Source organism: Dermacentor andersoni, chromosome 6 (assembly GCF_023375885.2).
Source record: "Dermacentor andersoni chromosome 6, qqDerAnde1_hic_scaffold, whole genome shotgun sequence".
Lineage (NCBI taxonomy): Eukaryota > Metazoa > Arthropoda > Arachnida > Ixodida > Ixodidae > Dermacentor > Dermacentor andersoni.
Genome location: NC_092819.1, coordinates 53,683,374 through 53,703,891, shown reverse-complemented (window position 1 = coordinate 53,703,891; position 20,518 = coordinate 53,683,374). Strand labels below are relative to the sequence as shown.

Below are 20,518 nucleotides of genomic sequence, written 5' to 3'. Positions count from 1 at the left end.
AATATTTCGAAAGGACTTTTTCAACAATAGGGCGTGTCACCAGGCAGAAAACTAGAGGTGGGCTTCACTCCAAGCCACCTAGGGCTTTGTTTGAAACTTGTATAGACACCTTTCATCACATGCAAACCATAGTTGTACATTGCATTTGCTTTACAAAAGGTGTGCAATACCATTGCTGCCATAGACCTTGCACTGGTCTGTTTCCTCTGACTGTGCTCTGAAAAGTAAGAGTGTTGCATGCAAAACTTCTTCCTCGTCCTGTGTTTCTGTTCTAATCCAACAAATGATGCTAGCTGCCCGTCATTGTTGGCTGAAGACATTTAGCCAGAATTTCTGCACTCAATACCCAAATTCGACAAGACATTTTTACTTCTGGTGCTTGTAGGCAACACTCATCCATAAAGGGTTGATAAGTGTTATAGTGTTAAGGTATTGCGTAAATCATTGTGTGAATGGCACTAAAGAAACAGGACCCTTCGGCGCGGAGTGGAGTATGACCATTGTGAGCCATCACCGTGCGTTGCGCTTCTCCCCAGTTTACACGGACTGTGCGTAGATTGAGGGATGTCCATGTTTGCAGATGGTTTTAGCTCTCGACACCAAGTGTATGCGCGGGCGCAGGTATGCTGCTTAAGGACATGGGAATTCGTGAATGAGATGAAAAACAGATTCACTTCATTGCCGAGCTTCGACATGGCCGCACCACTGAAAAACAATCGCTGCAAAGCACACAGACCACCAAGCACCCGCAAAAGGCAGCGGTGATTTCAACGCCGCCTCTACATTGCCGGTGCGCAGGATGTTATAGGTTGCTACACTAGTCGCCAAGATCCCCACTGTCTTCCCTGCTAAAAGGAAATGTTTTGTACTGGTGCAATAAAACATCTCCCGTCTCCCAGCAGTGTCTACGTCAATGCCTTCGCTCAGGAAAGGCGTAACGCTACGTGATGCGCACTCCATGCTGCAAAGTGAGGGATTTCTCAGTTTGGCTGAGTGACACTACACAGTGCCATGCTGTGAATCGCAGTTGCACATCCTTGCTTTTTTTCAGTGTATTTTGTGCTGTGTACTTAATGTACAGCAATTTATTTTCACTTTTTCTTTTTTCATCTTTTTGTTGTAGCTTTGCTCTCCTTTATCTTTTCTCTTTACCTCCAGCGGGACAGTTCAGGTGTCCACTGAGAAGTGAGACAGTTACGGTGCCCGCAGCACTTCATTGCCTACCTCCCTTTCTTCTTTTTGCAATAAACTCGTACTACTACTGCGTGAATGCTGCTTAACCATTCAATGTCTTTTTTGTGCCCAAGTAGGTGTAGGTGGGGGACCTGTTCACGTGCTCTGTGTGGCAACAATGTTTCTTCATTGTGCTATGCAGGAGTCGAGAAATCTGCGCTGTTCACACCCAGGCATGGCCATATACGTGGCGATGCGGGTCGCATCTCTTCGAAGCATTCCTGTCGAAGATGTCCTTGCCGCAGTCCGTGAGAACACGAAGCGCATCTACAGCATATGACGTCGGAGGCATCTTCATGTCGTCAAGCTCACGTGGCCTGCGGTGTTCCTCTGCATCTGGTGTTGCGAAAGTGAGAGGCAAAGCTGTGCGTGCCGCAATGTTGTCGCACTGGATGCAGAGCTGCTGAGAGCCTGTGGTTAACTACATTCTTGAGGGACACCTGCTGGCCATTCATCATCATCGACGTTGCCCACGCTCACAGCGAGACGCTTATTTGGTGCAGTTGTTAAAGCAAGCACTGTGCCGTGCTAGTCAGACCAAGGAATTATACTTATGAAGGCAGAAGCTCACCTGCCTTGCTTCGTGTTTCATATACAGATTAGCCTGACATTGTAAGCCTTCCAAGCTTGAAATTTTGTGTTCGTCTTTGTTCACCTGCACTATGTACTTTACTAGTGGACACAGTTTCGCAGGTAGTGTTTGACAGCCGACATGTTTAAGTGTTCGCAGTTTTCCTAGTAAAAAAATGTTAACTCATGCAAAGCTGTTGCTCAGAATGTGACAACACTCGAGATTACATGTAAGCCGATAGTATGCGTGTAGGGAAAATGGTTGTGCTGTACAAACTGCAAGTTGTTTGGACAAGATGGCATGGGGTAGTTGATTAACATTAACACTTGTTCTGTTTCTGAAATGTGCTGATAATTGGATATCGAGGGTTTTCTTTTTGTGTGTGTATCTGTGTATGACTGGATCATATGCTCAGCATGCACAAAAAAGACACATGCAGTTATGAAGCTTGTAAAAGGAGCTTTTATTGTATAGTCTGTTGTAAGCACATAGTATATCCCTCCTAGAACTGTCACTGGGTATGGCGTTACGCTCCTTTGGAATGACAATCCAGACATAAAATGAATGTGCGCTTGAATGTTGTTCATAAACATATGTAGTACAAGGCATCCCAACTGTCATGAACCAAGATTTTAAAATATGCAAATGCCACGTAGCTGGACAGATTTGCCGTCACTTGGAAATACTTGGATTATTTCTTGCATTCCACCTTATCACATAGTTAGTCTTAAATAATTAACCAGTCTCAAATATTATAATTAGATTAAAAGTGTCAATGAGAAAATTGTGGAGCAACATTAAAAACTCCCAATACAGCTGACTGCTACTCAATATGTGCTACATAAAAGAGCTGTTTTTTTCAACGTGAAAGAAGCCTGCAAATACGCATAAAATTGCCATGCAACTAGCCGCTCGAGGCACTTTGTGTGTATTCGTGGGCTTCTTTCATGCTTGGAAAAATACTTTCACGTAACACATATTGAGCGACAGAAAGCTGTATCGGGAGTTTCTCATGTTGCCCTACAATTTTCTCATTGACACTTTTCATCTAAATATAATATTTGAGAAGTTTATCAATTAATTAAGACTAATTATGTAATTAAGGGGAATGCAAAAAAAATAATCTCAGTATCTCCAAGCAATGACAAACAACATTGCCTGGCATTTGCATATTTTAAATCTTGGTGTGTGATAGTTGGGACACCCTGTATATAATGTGGCTTTATTTTTTACCACTATGAGTCTTCACAGTTAATTTTATTTTTCTTCAATGCTGCCACTCGAAAAGAACAAATATCTTATGAAAGTAAGTGCAGAACAGATCATGGGGACCTGTAAGCATATGTCGCGTTTGAAACATGTCAAAGCCCCACCAATTCAAGAAGTCTGACATCACAGAGCTAGAGGCTTTCTTCTTTAAGAAAGGGAACAGTGGCCAAAGGTCACACTGTCCGTTTAAGTTAACAGTGCATTATAATGAATAGATAAGGGAGGTTAAGTAATATGACTGGCTCTTTTGACAAAACTGCTAGCTTTTCTGCACTCGAGCTTTATATACGAAAGTGGTACTTTGCAGCAGGTCTTCTGTATACATTGGTAAGATGTGTTTGCTGGTTTTATCTCAACTTATTTAGGCATATGCATTGTCTGCTGTGCTCATTACGAGGAATAATGACATCTGCTGGGGGTGAAATGATCACTGCGGAAAAGAGGGCATGGAACAGTTTCTACTCCTGGCAACAGATGGCATCACTGTTCCCTTCTTTGAGTAAACATACGCTTTCCATCCAGCTTTGCTGCAGATCATACGCGGTGTCGAGTTATCCTACATTAAAAACAAGTGCAGCATCCAGACACGGGCAAAACCCAATATTAAATTTAAATTTCATGTGAAATTTCAGTCAGAAGAGTCATATATACCGAGATTATATAGCAATGCAACATTCAGTATGTTGGAGCTTGCCTTGACCTGTTGCAGTTAATGAGCTATACTTCACCTCACAAACGATTCCATGCAGTGCTGCAAAAGCTGCAAGTACTGCATCCACACATGATATTAAACATAAACCATCACTAAATGCAACCTTCGCATGAAATGCGAGTGTAAAGCAGCAAGCAGCTTAGTAAGAAGAGCCATTTATACCTGTTTCTCCCTCGATGAAGCAGTATGTATTGTTAAAGCTTGCCTCGACCTGTTGCACTTCGCCAACCCCATGCAGTAAAGCGTTTCATTTAGCCAACCACAAATAAGAACCAGAAGGGCTTGTTCGTACAGCGTTAATCCCCTTCCGTGCTTCATGAAATGTAAAAGATCTCAATAGGATTAGTGCAAGCCCTCCTGTCTTCTCTGAGACAAATAACCAGCTCTCATTCCCAATTGGCTGAAACAAGCAAAAGCTTTGGCTGCACTACATGGAACTAGTGAGACGAGAGTACAGACAAGGAGTCTGCTTTTGTCACGCTGCACCGAATTGCCGAGGCAAGAGTATGAACTAGGCTACTGCCATGGCCGGAAGTAGCAAAGCCACACCCAGTGCAGGGGTACAAAAATGAAAGGCACAACAGTGTCCTACTGCGTCTTCAACCGTGACTCCGTGACTGCAGGTGCCGGCAATAGCACTCCCGTAAAGAGTAACGTTCCCGTGAACACAAGCACCGTGCCGAACCAGTGGGTAAGCGTGAATGGATTCTGGAAGCAGTAGATGGACAGGAGCAGCGAGACGAACTTGCGGAGCGTGATCACCAGTGTCACTGTCAGCGAGGAGCACTCGGTTGTCAGCACGTACACCGATCGGATGCACACATATCTGAGACACAAGGCTGTCAAGGTAGAAGGCGGCCAGTTTTTGACGAAATGTGCTTCTAGTTCGACAGAAAGTGGCAGTTGGAACTTCAACTACAAGGCGAGGTCTCTTTGGAGATGCAATTTACATAACATAGTGCTTGTCCAATTGAACACCGCATACTTTTTTTCTACAGGAACGTGCACACACCTTGACTACAACAAGCTGTTGCACATAGCTGTTTTGCCCTATGCACACAAAAGCATGTTAACGTGTCCATGTTGCACATTATCCACATGTTACATGCAAAATGACAGTAGCACTCAATGAAAGGACAAATATGCGTAGAGACAATACTGTGTTTTCTTGTCCTCGAGCGATGCAGTCTTGTAATGGTGAGACAGCTAGCTATACAATCTGTTTTTATAAACTACTACCTGTGACAGGAATGTATCATAAGCATCCCAAATTACATGCAGTATGTTACAAGTGATTCATTTGCACCACTAGATTAATGCTTCTGCATGAGCCCAGTAAGACGTTCACGTGCATGCAGTTTGCTCAGACATTTGAATGAAAACAAAGCCTGTGCGCCGTTGCTGTTACTGCTATGTTCCAACAGTGCACTCTGGCTTGACATTTTTTTTCTGTAAAATGAAAAAGAGGGATACTGAACTGCGCTATCTCAGGTGCACAGTGTTGGCATTTCCAGGTAATGTTTATTTTCACCTCGTGTGAATTTTATGTGAGTCGGGTGCAACTCAATTTCTCTCTTTTACGATTTGTATTCTATCAAAGTTGTGCTTAATAACGTACGTGACCTGTCAAATTACAGTACTGCCATATAGCAGTGCAAATGATATGGTGTCACGCAGGGTGCTGCATCTCGAAGCTGCAAGCCTTCTAGATACTACAGTTAAGATGAATGCTGATATGTGAAGTTTTGTTTCGACGCAGCAGTGAAATAATGTACTTTGTACGTTGCTCAACCCTGTGCCCCTATGCTTACCACAAGGAGATACAGGCCGAACCCCATTATAGAAAAGTTGCCTTCAACACAGAATTCGTTGTGACCATATATTTTATAGGATTTGGTACTGCCATGAAAAACATTTTATTTACATTGTCACATCCATGTTCGTTGAGGATTGGCTGTAAAACGGTGGCCACGGCATTGCGCAGCCGAGCTCGAAGTCGCTGGTTAGATCCTGAATGCAGCGGTCGCATTCCGATGGAGGCTCAATGCACAAACATTCGCGTGGATTGGATTCAGGTGGTCAGAATTATTCTAAGAGTGCTTCACCACAGTATGCCACATAATCAGATAGTGCTTTCGACATGTAAAACCACAGAGTTAAACCTTTTCGAAATGTTCACCTGTATGGTGCAACCTAACGCAAGAGACAGCATTGTCCTTAGTGTAGTACAATGGCTTCTGAGCACTCCATTCTGATATTTTATGCGAAGGCATCTCCTCGGTTCTCCACAAATAATTAGATCGAAATATGCCCAGTGGCGCCAACTACAAACCAAATCATACAAGAGTCACCCACTAATGTACGCTATTTATCCAGAAATATACACAACAGATACATGCAAGTGTGTCGCACCAGAGCCATGCTAGAACACATGCTATAGGGATGCTAGGGACTAACACGCGTTAATGAGAGCGAGACCTCTACCGACAGCCTCCGCATGCAATGGCAGGCCACGCTGCTCAGCTCAAACCTGGAAGATCAACTCTGGGCAGTCCAGCGGGCCAAGGAAGCCGCCGGGAGACAAGAACTCTTGGCCATAACCTCGGCGGGTGCCCCAGCCCACTAATAACTCGTTGGACGCGAATCGTTCTGATTCGAAATAGTTTTCTCGCTCACTCACTCCTCAGTTCTTGCCTTCCTCTATGCTTCTGTACAATGGATATTTGGACATTACTGTTTGCCATTAGCAAGAGAAGTATAGTTAAGGGAGCTGGATTTGCACTCAAGTGCATTGAGCGAAATCCCGAAACCTTGTCTGTCTACATTACCATATAAAACCAGTTCTATTTGAAACAGGAGAAAAGGATACTGGGTGATGACATTTAGGAGAAGGTATACCCAGGATCTTGGGATGCTTTCCAACACAGGCAGAGGCAGTGGCGCTGGAAGAAATTTGCACATTTGAAGCACAGACTGTAAGGGTTCAACAGGCTTCGACTGAGGTCAGTAGCACATGTAGCACAGGTTAAGCATGCATATAAGCACATATCTGCAGCTCCACAAGAAATTAGCTTTGTGTGAATTATGAAGAGCAGAATGTGCTAAATATACGTAGTTTAACCCACAAAAGAAACAGAATTTTACATCAAAGAAAGTTAGAAAGTGTTCACGTTTATTGCTTCCCATGGGCAGTACATTCATCAAAAAAAGGTTCAAGATTCATTTATTTCTCCAAGAGAAAAAGGCCCGGGACAAAAAACTGCCTTGGAGCAGCTTGACGGGGTCCAGGGCCCATTTACAATATGGCAGCAATGAAGGGGAAAAAAAAAATACAACTTGAAATACATCATGAATCAGTAATTTAGAGATGAAGATGAAAAGAAACAGTAATTGGTTTGCTGAACTATCGACAACTGAAAACTCACTATAGCATATAGATACTTCTACTATAGGCTTTGTGTTAAGTTTCCTGCTCCTAAGTACTAACTATATGGTTCTGCTCAATTGATTAAAAATGTTATGTTAAGCTTTGTGGGTTTAAGCATTGAAAGAGAACAAATGGAAAAGCAGGAATATTGAAATTGTTCTCTCTTCTCTCTTTTTTTCCTGCTTAAAATTGCAAACATCACAGAAAATTCGGTAAGGGTACTAGATTTGTTCAAAGGAATGGGCTCTTCCACTACGTTTAAAGTTTGTTTTGCAGAAGTAGGCAGACCCTCGGTGTGGTGTCATACTGTGACAAGGATTTGCAAAGCAGGGAACTGCAGATCAAAGGTGGTTTCATTGCACGAGTATCCTAATCCTATGGGGGAGGGCACGTAATTGTTCCCCACAAGCAGCACCGTCTTCTGTAGAATGTCTTACTATACCTTCAGCGGGGTGGCCTCTCAGCCATGCTGTACAACTTACCAATCGCCTTTTTCGTAAGGATCGCGAAAAGTTTTCTTGGACTCAAGGTCAAGGTAATCCTTCCCTTGGCTTCTTTTCAAACTTCTCCATGCTACCATGTATGCATTTGTGCTGTAAACTGCTTTCCTTGATCCTGCATTTGCCTATAATGGCTATTTCAGACCTGCCAACTCCCATTTAGAGAGTACCACAGGTGAAACAGATTATAGCTAGATGAACAAGCACTCACGTAATGGTTTGTTGCTGAAAACGTTCAGTGCTTATTGAAAACATCACAGGCTTCGTTTTCTAAGAATGCTGTGAAAAGGCACTACAGTTCCAGCTAGAATGATTTTAGCTAAAGACGAATGCAAGTGCAGATAAAGTTAGTTCATAACATATTCATGTAAAGCAGCTGAAATTCGTTCTATGGAAATGAAACATTCGTTCTGTGGAGTAAGTGTCGCTGCTGTTAGTAGGTCCAAATAATCGCACAGGTGCGAAAAAATCGGGCTCTGAAAAATTGATCGGCCACTGTATGTGCAATCTTTTTAAATCGGGTTTGCCCTAAACTGGATGCAAATCAAGGATTGTAAAATTGTTGGCATTATTACAACTATCATAAAGAAGCTCTATAAAAACAGGGAATTTTATAATAAAATTGTAATAGTTGACAGGTTTGCTGTTCGTGTGTGCAGGGCATGGCATGTTTGATTTTAGAAAACCAATAGGGTGTCTCCTCTTCGTCTCCATTTGCGATCCAGGACAATGGAAAAACAGAGAGCTGGTAAAGCACGCTTCCTATGGAGAAGACTTTCCCGAGCTCTCGGGCTGTCACTGGGTACTGCACAAGTCTTTTTCACTGCATGATAAGTAGCATTTAATTGACACCGCTTACCTGATTGGTTGAAGAGCACGGCGTGCGAATAAATGTTTGGGACAAGGAGGAGAAACCCAGGCAGTGGCAGAGCATGCTGCAGAGAAAGAAGTTTCTCGAGAAAACTGGAAGTGCCGTCCAAAAGCATTGGAACCTCTTTCTATATATTTTGTATCCAAGTCGCACAGATAGATTAGTACAGTTTAGTACAGATAGATTAGATAGATTATTAACACTTTTGAGCAAGTCCACTTCTCCGCACCGAGTGTCACTTTGGTGTCATATGAGTGTCACTTTGGTGGCATGCTGCTAGCTCGGGAGTTTATGGCAGTGTCAACGGGTAAATCTGTCTGCACATTATATGCTCATTTATTATTAGGCAATATATATGCAAAATAACATGATCAACCATCACAAGACAAGGCGGCACGGCACCCAACACCCGAACGATGCGCTACACGTTTGGAAGTGAGGTGATGAGAATGGAAACCGTTTGCAGTTTCCATTAGCAACGTTCATTGCAAATGGCTTGGGGACACTTACGACACTTGAGGTTGCAAAAAAGAAAAAAAAGTAAGTTTTAGAATTAATCCAGTGGAGTATAATTTTAGTAGGACAAGGTTGACTATTACTGGACATATTGGATATTAAAAAAAAATTACTTTCACACCGTATGACAACCTCGATACCACAGTGCAATGTCATAGATATTTAAGCATTGTCTCCTATTCGGGCCATTCTGGCCCAAAGAGTTTTCGAAACTTGCTTAGTTGAGCCTTTTGTTCCTTTGGAATGTAATCTGGTTCTTGTCCCCCCCCTCGCCCCCCCCCAAAAAAAAAGACAGCAGAGTTCAGCGATTACTTTGGCTCTGAACTAATTTGCTAAGACACCAGCATTCTCACACAGTGAAGACCATAATTTTATTTTCGATTGCCTGCTTTTTCCTCAAAATAATTACGTTCGCCACCTACAGGGTACTGGAAAAGAACCCAGCAGCGATAGAGCTGTTTGTTAGGGGGAGGGGGGGGGAGGGGTGCGCTAAAATGTATTAATTTATATTTAATTAACGCTGCACAGATTCCTCTGCTCTGACAGTGTGTGGAGGAGTGCAAAGCCTTGCAGTAATTGTCGAGCACTGTCGTGCCATTGCTTAGCCATTAGCACGTTCGACTCCGAATGCACATTGCTTTACTGACACGGGCTCAAATCTCAGTGGAGGCAGTTGAGAAGAAGCTTTCTTTTCTTTATGTTGCGGCAATGGCGAGGTGGCCTGATGACAAAAATTGTTGAGTGTCGACGATGACGACAACAGTCGTCAGCATAACGGAATGGACAGACGGACAAGGCAAACCCAATTTCAAGTGCTTAACTGTCATCATAGTAACACAATTAACTATACCCAAACAAAATGCTCTCGAAACCCATGACGCCACTGCAAGTTGGCGAGGGAACATAGGTAAGGCATCGCCACTCGGTTATTTCATCTCTTCTTGCTTTCCAAGCCTCCTGTCGCATGGTATGAGTGATCATTCCGCTATAGCAGAAGTGTAATTTAACACTGTTCGTTAGAGTCATTCTAAAACAATGGTTCAAGGTGCAATCTGACTTACAGCATAGAAGAGAGATTCACGGGGGTGCTTTCCATAGCGGGCGTAAAGTGTTTCCTGGTAAATTCCCATGCGAGCCGAGAGCAGGAGAGCAAACAAGAGAAGCCCTATGCCTGCAAATGGGAACGAGAATCTGCATTTCATCTTTGTCGGGCAATGTGCCGTGACACTGAAACACACTGCTAAAAAAAAAAGGTAGGCAATTTCTGTAATCACATCATGACAGATGCGCTTCAGAAGACAATACGTGACAACAAATTATAAAGAGCCACTGTCGCAGAGTCTTGGATGTTACTGTTAGCAATGGTAGGTGTTCCTCTGCTTAGCCACCATGGAATGGAATGGAATGCCATCATGTAATTGCAGCAAAATGACATTTTTTGACTGGCATTGCTGCAGACTATATGCACTTCGGCTGTATTGTGAACGAAACGAGCAAGTAATGCTTGCAAGCATGGTATTAAACTGAATTCACTGCAAAATGCTAATTCTGCGTGAAATTTGATGAGGAATTGGCCAGTGGTCTAGGTGGAAGAGCTCTGAAATACCTATATGTATGCAACACTTACTAGATACAAGTAGCACATGCACTTTTAATGTGTAAGGTATACAAGTGAGAAATTGTCAAACATGCATCTACACTGCAGACAAATTCGAAATGCACTGCTTTTGCATTCTTGTGTATAACTTAATGAAGTAAGGACTATTAACTGATGGTTATACATACATAGGACGCAAGAGAAATGTATAACGAGAAAAATTGAAAACACTGAATATATGAGAAAGGCACAGTGGTGTAGCTGGTACAGCCACGCCTCAAGTATGTTCCTGGCTTTACAGCACATGGATGTACGTGGCAAGCTGATCCCTTACCAACACATCTGGTGTAAAGGCTGCTGTCTTCCACTTTAACAGTCCCTGCTTTTTCCTGCGAAGGATATGAAAAAGGAAAACGTCGCAAGACTAAGGGTGTTCGAACAGTAAGATCTTCACATGTTGAATCAAATAACAAATACTTTATCATTTCTAAACAATGTGAAATATGAAGTTTGCGTGGAGTTCATTTGTTTAAACAAAAAGAAGCAATCCCTCTGGTGCGACATAAGCCATCAGTACAGACCCCTCTATAAAATTTATGCATCTCGTAGTTTGCATATGCCACGAGGCCTCGATAGGCAAGATCAAGCATGCATTCATTGCATCAGGCTTCATGTGGCCTACACAAACTACCTTTAGAGCAAAATTAAACGGACAGACTTGCTAATGTGCTCTTTGTGTAATGCTCCTGAAGATTTGCAACACCTTCTGTATGACTGCAGCTGCTACTTGTTGTAGAGACGCTATATTAAAGCTCACTACACTTGCATCACAACTTGAGCTTCGAGCTACAGCACATTCTTGGCCCCTGGTAAAGCTCCACCTATGCATTACGTGCCACGAAAGTGCTGCTGGTGTTTCTGAGGTCCACTGGCCTTAACAACAAACCTTTATGACTATTTCTACAGTGTAGGTACATGTCTTTGACTGTATGCGCTGTTTGAATGATCATTGCGTATATAACATACTGATAACCCCGCACTTGAAGTAGTATGCCACGTGATCAACCAGGCTAACATCCCTGGCATATAATTAAAATTAGCATCTCTCTTATTTACATCAATTAATACATGCATGTAATCCCATTCACAATTGGATGTGAATGGAATTATCGCCATGTGCGGACACGGAAATACTGCCCAAATGATCAATTTCTAAACGTAAATTGAGACAACAAATTTGTATACAGCCAAAAAAGCAAGCCATTCCTGTCGGATGACAGCGGAAATTATTGATCAGAAGCGATGTGCCTTGCACATGCGCACAGTAACTGGTGCCCCAGCGCAGCAGCAGCAGCGTTTCTGCAGCAGAATCATTCACAACAGTTCCCACTTCAACCAGTATTTCTTCCCTGCAACTTGGCCCAAGGAATGTTATCCCACACATTCTAAAAGAAACAAGTGTAGAATAGCAGAGATGGACTTACATTCGCAATTTCAAATATTCGCACAAACATACATGAAACACTTCTCATGGTGAAGAAAAAAGGTTTGGTTTTCCTAGACCACAATATATATATTCTTTTTCTTGAATAACATCTGAACAAAACTTCTACAGCTAGAATCACTGCACTGAACGAGCCTTTTCTGAGTGTGTAATATGTGTAATGTCTCAAGATGGCTATATCACCCTGCCTTCCGTTCCTCGTAAAAGCAGCCGTTGTAACCAGCACATAAACACAGTTGGTATAGTACCACCATAAACATTTACAATGGACACACATCGCCTCAATGCATGCAAAGGTATCAATGTATACATGGCAAGGTGCACTGTAAAAGGAGTGATGACTTAGCTACAGTAAGCACGGTGATTAGCTGTCGGATAAGACTGGCACAAAATACAGAATGAGTTTATTACAGATGCTGACAGACACGTCGTACCTTGTAAGCTCTTTCCAGAACAACACTCGTATTAAATCGTGCTGTGGGGACAGCTTACAATTGCAATAACTGACACGTCAGTATCATGATAAGTGGTTACTGCATATATACTAAGAATGTTCCAAAACAAAACTGCATCTGCGTTTATGTCTCTTTTCACCTTCCCCTGTAGTACTAAACTTCAGCATAGCTTTTTTCAAGCATTCCTTTGTTTTAAGAATGTTTAAATCCAGTTCACAGGAGTTAAGTGCACAGAGGAGTAAACATTGGGGTAGCTGTACATTGTAGAGCTAATTAACAAATAAGCTCAGAATGCGCATTTCGTGCAAGTCAATACAGGCTGTTTCAGAGCTCATTACCTTTATTCTTATGGTGTGAATTCAGCACAAAGCCCAAAGTTCGGAGAGATAGGTGTGTGGTTAGCAGAAAGATGTACTAACACAGCACTTGTGTTTGTGCTTCTTGCCACTAAGGTCAAATAGCCCAAACTGCTATCTGAATTGTTCAATCCTAATTGGGAAAAGTTCAATGCCCGTATTCTACGAGCAAGGCAGTGCTGTTACAAGCGGTTTCTCATTTTCAGCATTCGAACAGAGATGGGACACTGCAAAAAGGTGTTTTGGTCCACTGCAATAATCTAACTCACCTTGTCGCCTACTGAAGCTATGGTGCATATCATAATGCCAACAGTTATCATAAATACTGCAAGGTGCTTGGACAGTGGGTACCTGCGGCCAAGGAAGACATATTTTAATGAGTCCTGGTTTCACTGATGGCATCCATTTCAAAACGCAACCTTCACATTTTTTTTTTCATTGAATGGGAAAGGGACATTGTACTGGGATAGTCATCGAAAACCCAAGGTTTTGCGACTCTTTGGGAATTATAAAAATCGTGAAGATCTCGCACAGTGTACGAATCGGTGCAAGCAAAGCCTTTGTGTCCACCCCAATGCAGCAGATCACTCGGCACCGGTGCATCACGCTACCTCCGGTGCAAGTGCTGTCACATTGTGGCCCGCCATGACCTGATGACATCATTGCTTAAGCCAACCAATGGGCACCGTACGTTACCCTCACCCTATGACATCATTGCTCGCGCTAACCAATTGGTCTCACGCACTTCCCTGAGAACTCCATGACATCATAGCTTATGTGAAAAAATCAATGCCACCCCCCCCCCCCCCCCCCCCGTCACCCTCAAGGAATGTCATTTGATGTGGCAAATAGTGACGAAAACGCAGAAGCAGGCACCCAGTGTATGCGCCTGCTCTTTTCGTCTGCACCCAGCTGTGCAGGTAATAATAATAATAATCTTTATTGCATAAGTTCACATAAGAGCTACATATCACAGCCCCCATTATGCAGCAGTGCTTGTATGTAAAATTATGTATAGACAACAGGGAGACTTCACTCCTCAGAAAAAAAATTACCGATTAAAATGATGTATAAGAAACACACATTTTGTTCACATGCACTTTTTGTTTATGTGTTGCAGTGTAGTCTTTGCTTATACACAGACATATTGACTCTAAATCTTATTAAAAGGCTAATAGCAAAAGTCCATATAGTCTGCACACACAAACAATTTCTTAACTCGGGGATGACAAGTTCTCTTTAAGCACAAAATCGCACATGCTATATTTCAAACAGAACAAACATCAAGAAAACAAAGTAATAAACATTATACACATACTAACCTCCTCTTCAGTAGAATGATGGCTAGTACCATGTTTGCAATAAGTGAGCCCTGCCATAAATAAGGAAAAAAAGTATATATGTACATAGAACACAAGACTTTACAAGCAATGACATAGCCCAGCACAAGTTGTGCAAACGCATAAGTGAATGTCGAGATTTTAATACTATTTTGGCATTTCAAAATGCTTCAGGATTTTGGAATGTGTACTCAAACACTGTGTCTTGTGCTGATATTTGACCCTCAAAGTAGTGAGATCTGTAGATTTCAATGTTGTCAACTGTTCAGGCTTCTGGATCTGACCTCTCACAGTTGCACTCCAAAGCAATGAAAGGACCACAAGACAGCAGAGGTCTTTGATTTTTCTTGACAAACTCCTACAGCTTGGCGTAGTTTGTGACGTAACACAAGACAAAGGCATAGTAGTGGCAAAGTCAAGCCAAGGTGACAGAAAGGTGACCCAAAGTGTGTTGAAAGCATTCACCAAGAACATAGCCTCTATTTGTTTTCCAAATTAAATTAAATCAAATTCTGGTATTTTAAATGCCAAAACCATGATCTGAATACAAGAGAGGCTATAGTGGGGGACCCCATATTAAATTTGACCACCAGGGGTTCTTTAAAAGTGCACCTAAATCTACGAACACGAGTGCTTTTCGCATTCCGCCCCTTTGGAATGCAGCCATGACGGCCTCTATCGAACCTGCGACCTAAAGCTCAGCAGTGAAACCCCATAGCCATTGAGCTACCGCAGAGAGTAACATAGCTTATGTAAGCAAGAAAATGCCACACATGGAGGATCAGCGTCACCACTATGAAAGAAATGCTGTAACAGCCCCCTAGGTATAACTGTCCTACTTATCATAGGTAAACTGCAGTCAAGCACTGGTATTAAAAGGTTAACTCGGATTTCAACCTGAAGGAAAATGCAGCTTGGCCAATTGTATTCGGTTTTTCTACAGAAGAATAACCGGTGCTTGCTCTTCGCACCACTATTTGCTGTTTGTGATTGTAGTGACCTTACTGTGTGGACCTATGACTCAAGGGAGGCAGTAACATTCAGCAGAGCACGACCATTAAGGTTCGACTATTAAGACTACTCGTAGCTATCGCATTAGAGACACCATTCAACACAGGGTGCTGTGAACTGCAGATGGTCTCCGCAGTCCCTTGAGTCACAATTTTCTCTGGAACTAAGTCATCTCCTGGCATAAAGCACTTGTTGCAATGTTTGTACAGAGAGCTTTAGGCTCTGCACGACCCTCCCATTCAAACATACATAACACGGAGGAGTGCTTTTATCAGTTTACCACAAAACCAATTTCAACAAGATTTTAGACGCATCGATAGGAAAATGCTAAAGTCTTTGAAATTGCAACTTCTCAATAAAGCTGTAAGCACTTGGAATCAATTAGTGAACACTCCCAAAAGAGGAACCTGAGCAAATTAAAAGTGAGCACTGTTTATTATCACGGTTTTATTATCTCGTAGGTGGCAGCACAGTTTCCAGTGGTCAAGGCTCGCATGATAACTGGTGATGATTCACACAGACATGCTGACGACAGAAAAGCACGCCGCCAGCAAAAGCCAGCATTTCGATTGGTGATGGATATAAAGGGTCATTTCACAACAACAGTGCAGGCCACACTTAGCACAAGCATGAGACGAGGACAGGAAATGTGGCACTGTGCCTTCATTATGCGCAACATTCATACTTGATGTGGCATTTGTAAGATGGATGCTGATCAACCAGTACTGTGTTCTTTGCTGAAGAATAAAACTGTGATCCTTGCAGAGCGCAAGTAATGCCGACTTCAGCTTGTTCATTCAAAACGTCAGTCACTACAGAACCTTGCGGGACTTGCGGCATGATGTGAAGTTACATTCCTTTTGTAAATATTTTTTTACCATGCCTTAAGAGAGCCCACCCCAAAATTTTTAAAAGGATTCAAAGTTGTAATATATGATTTGTAAAGACTCACGGATTTGAAGATCATGTGCAGAGGCATTGAGATGTCGTATGAAAGGGCATGATTGTTTGAAATGCTGACCAAGAAAAACATGACAACCAGTGTGACGTAATGTCTGCAAGAGGAAAGAAAGCAACAAATTGTGCTTGAGGTATCTGCTGTTACAAGGGGTGCCGACAGACATTTTCGACTTTGTAGAACCGCCACCATGTGTATCTCATGTGTAAGAGGTTGATACTTTACAAGTATGAAGGTTGCAAAACACGTAGAAGATATTTCAATTTGATACTAAAGTTGGTCCCAAAATGCCTGACCTGGCATCACTGACGTCGCGTTGTCATGATGCAGTAAAAAATTTTGCTATCGTTGTGAAGCAATAACGGTAAGTATGATAATGTTGCTAATAAATAACGAGAGTGATGCATGCAGGAACAGAATGAGCCAGAGTACCATGATGCACAGAAACTGACACTGGTTCATAGAACCAACTACAGTGGACTCTCTTTAAACGGAACCTCAAGGGGTCAGCGAAATTGGTTCCGTTCATCAGGAGCTCCATTTACTGGGAGACAAAGCTGAATACAATTGCACGAATACAAACCCAAACAACCATGAGGATGGTGTTCCGTTTAAGAGGCAATTCCGTTTAAGCGATTTTCGTTTATCGAGATTCCACTGTATTTTAGTTAATTATTTATGGCACTCTTGATGCTTGCCAGTATTCTTTTCTTCTAGGGTTTAGAGGGTCTGGACATTCATATAACGCAAGAGAATGACAAGTTGAAGATGTCATAGTAGTATTGCTTCAAAAAGTTCAGATGCTTGGTACTAGTAATAATTTGGTACAAACTGCTACTCGTCAGCAATGATAAAGAAAGTCTGTCATGTAAAGGTGGATGCCACATTAGGCCAAGTGTGCTACCACCCAATTGACATAACGTAAGCTTAATTAAATGCGAGCGGCACTAAGGAGATACTGGTTGCTACGGTAACATGAACGAGAATCATCTTGAACAAGAATCATCTGCTGCCATTTTAAATCTGTCTGAATTTAATTAGTGGGTAAATAAGTGGCCTCTGGTATTCACTGATAGTGTGGAGAAGGTCCTTAAAAACATTGAAAAAGCTTTTTCTCATGCTCTCACATTTCACACTCCTTTTTTTAATTGTCTGAACAACAGCGTGAACTTGTGAAGACCTAGAATACCGGGCATACAACTGCTGTAGATTAGGTAAACACAGATTGATATGGCATGAACAACAGCAGGTATGCATCAGATTTTAAATATACAACACAAGCACCGTATAAATGCTTTTTTGAGCTCATTTCTTCCACCTGTATCACTGGCTGCAATACATAGTAGGGATGATGTGACTGTAACTAGAAGAATAAAGAACTGCATTAGAGAGAGAGAGAAAGAAAAGTCACAAACTACTTTTTGGGACAAGCAATTGTAACCAGCTAATTAAAGAACAATTCTGTAGGGTTAGCAATGTAATTTTCTAGCACTGTAGGTGGTACTGCTTAAGTTAAAAATGGTAAACGAACAGTCCCTTGGAAAGTTTCAAATCTTTAAATGCACCAGTAACACATTGAGACATTTCTTTCTCTATGTAGCAAGCTAACAAATATAGCAAGCAAGCTCTCCATTCTATACTACTAAGTGTGTGGACACTGCTACCGCTTAATCACTACGATTACCATCCCTGCCTGATACTATCTACATCTGTATGGCATGTAACTAATTATAAGAGTAATGGTAATGGCAGAGAGTTAATGGGTGTACTAAAGCACTGTTCACTGTGAACTTATTTGGCGGTGGTGGTTTGCACAGTAGGCAACCAGAACAAGCCATACCAGGCTGAATTGTATTTATTACAAATAGAATTACAAATTCTGTTTGTGGCATGTTATGTTAACCTGCTCGTGTAATGCAAAAAAATCTACAAAATTGTGCTGCCACTTTGCAGATCATATACAACAGCCAGTAGAGGAAATAAGCTTCCCCATTAAAAGCTCAAGGTAATGGTGGCCAAAATTTTTAAAGAAATTTTCTTGCCAACAGCATCATACCTGCCTTGTTTGCCAGAAATAGGGAAAGAAACGAGAAAATGAACTGCAAACTAACTTGAGTGGCACCACAGGGCGTCTCTTGCCAAAATTTGTTGCAAATATGAATCCTTCTATGGCGATGAAGAGAAACTGCGAAAACGTGATCAAATTGGTGCATCCTGGATGCTCTCTGTAAAGAAAGAAAAGAAGTAAGCATGCTGTAATGTCAAGCCTGAAGTGACAGAAGAATTGAGAGCTGGGCAAGTTGGTACAATTCTGGATGACTAGAAACAGCATACAAAGGACGAAGAATGTGTTGTGTCTTTCACCATCTCTTGTGCGCTGTTTCTAGTCTTCCTGAAATGACAGATGATGATTAGGCAGCAATGCATGTATTTTTATTTTTATGTGTGAGCCTATTAAGACCCCAAAAAATTTAAAAATTTAAATATACCTAGCCACAATCGATTATGCAATAAAGAGCTACCTGATGTCAACTACTACATGCATAAGAGCCCATCATGTGAAGTCACACACATAAGCAGCAGTAGAGAGGGGTATTGTTCCTGAAAACTAAGGGCATGAAGGAACACAAACGACACAGACAGGCACTGACTTCCAACTATCTTATTTTGGAATCGCCAAGCCAACGTTTATATATGCAGACGTGTTACCAAATGACAAAGAAACGAACAACACATCAAAGCTGACCATCCAGAAACAGCATTTATTTAGCGCTAATATTTATGCTAGGGGCACTCACGCAGCGATCACCAGATTTCCTAATGTGGGCTGCTTCAGCTACCTCTCTTTCTCTTTTAACTTCTGCATGTCTCAGAAAGGTAGTCTTATCTAAGTGTGGTGTGCTTTGTGTACCTTCATGTCCTGTATGTTTGCGGCGCAGAAACCGTTTTCAAAAACAATATACGAACGTGAACGAATTCTTTAAGAGCAAACTGAAGTTCAAGTTGCCTACTAGACTATTCTGTGTAGCAGAGATCTTGGAGGGCAAAGGCTTGAAGTACGAGTGGTAGTGTGATGAACGTTAGTTTTATTATTATATATGCACATTGAAGACGATTGCCTAATGTAGATCTGCAAGTTCACCACTCACATTAATGTGTGCTCACTCACTTTCTCTGTCACAGACACTGCTTCTCTCTAAATACACATGCGCATACCTGAAACTAAAAGGTATGCACTTATTTCCTTTCACAAAACATCGCTTAGAAACACTCCCAAAAGGAATTTGAAGGTCAGTGCCACAACAATACATAGATCGAAGTTGAAATACATAATTAGAACAAGAGAAATTAAGATGAAATACTCACTTGACCAACAATTCGAGGAAGAATACGTTGGTGCAACAGCCCAAGAAAATGAAAGCTATCGCCACTATAATGCGAACCTCCATTCCAACTGAAAACAAAATAAAATCAAAAATTCAACAGGACGCGTTTACAGTTTTTAAAAGCGAATGATACGTTCCCCGTTGGTGACGGAAACCGCGTAGATTCACTAAGCGCATGCAAAGGGAAACGTTCATCGTTCAAGAAAATTGGACATGCAAGTTGGGAAGCCTCTCCGCCTTTCATCTCATTAAACCTTCTCTCTTCCAGACACGAAGAGTAAGTTTTGTGGTACGTGGCGGGAAGTTGACGGCGTGGCAGCTACAAGTAGAAAGCAAACTTTCCTTTTTTTTTTCAAGTGAAATGCAAGACAATCAGCCAGACGCAACTTGGCCACGTCAACCTTTGCACAGATTAGTAGGCTCCTCAATGAAGAGTTTAAAAAAAACTAATCTCGGTCTAATTAAAAACAACGCGAAGAGAAAATGAGATCGCGAAAAAAACTACTGTTGATGTGAATAAACGAGCAAATACCGTTTGAACAGATGACTAATGTTGTGAAACGTAAACTGCGGAACTCTCAAGCCAACAACAGTCCGAAACTCCCAGGCATCACTTTCCGCACGAGCTCAATGCACTCATTCATCTGTCCTGTCCAGCGCCACAAGCTTCATTGTTCGTTTTGTATACGTGTCAGCGTCACCGCATTTGCGTCGACCAACTGTACTTTCCGTGAACTGCAGATACTTAATAGCACCTTTAATGAATGGGAACCGCGGCTAGGTGACCACGACCCAACAACAAAAAAACATTT

At 42.0% G+C, this 20,518-nt stretch overlaps 2 protein-coding genes across 5 annotated transcripts in view; one reads left to right on the top strand and one right to left on the bottom strand.

The window, feature by feature from the left end:
* Positions 1-3,610, top strand: part of LOC126522881 (uncharacterized) — a 27,232-nt gene extending 23,622 nt beyond the window's left edge. For all 4 annotated transcript variants that reach the window (XM_055066605.2, XM_055066606.2, XM_050171724.3 and 1 more), the window contains one exon: positions 1,376-3,610. In XM_055066605.2, coding sequence (XP_054922580.2) covers positions 1,376-1,513 — 138 coding nt within the window. In that variant the 3' untranslated portion in view covers positions 1,514-3,610. The remainder of the gene's footprint in view (positions 1-1,375) is intronic.
* Efr (ER GDP-fucose transporter) lies at positions 3,049-20,518 on the bottom strand. Its single transcript, XM_072288733.1, has 11 exons — positions 20,239-20,518; positions 19,687-19,774; positions 18,432-18,545; positions 16,315-16,417; positions 14,334-14,383; positions 13,281-13,362; positions 11,031-11,085; positions 10,161-10,270; positions 8,572-8,647; positions 6,655-6,727; positions 3,049-4,611 (listed from the first exon to the last, which is right to left on the bottom strand). The coding sequence occupies exons 2-11, from the start codon at positions 19,767-19,769 to the stop codon at positions 4,374-4,376; spliced, it is 984 nt and encodes a 327-aa protein (XP_072144834.1). The 5' UTR covers positions 19,770-19,774; positions 20,239-20,518; the 3' UTR covers positions 3,049-4,373.

Coding starts and splice junctions, on each gene's coding strand:
- Efr (XM_072288733.1), bottom strand. CDS start 19,769: ATGGAGGTTCGCATTATAGTGGCGATAGCTTTCATTTTCTTGGGCTGT. Junction 14,384..16,314: donor TGCACATGATCTTCAAATCC/GTGAGTCTTTAC, acceptor TATTTATGGCAG/GGCTCACTTATTGCAAACAT. Junction 13,363..14,333: donor ATCATTCTACTGAAGAGGAG/GTTAGTATGTGT, acceptor CCTTGGCCGCAG/GTACCCACTGTCCAAGCACC.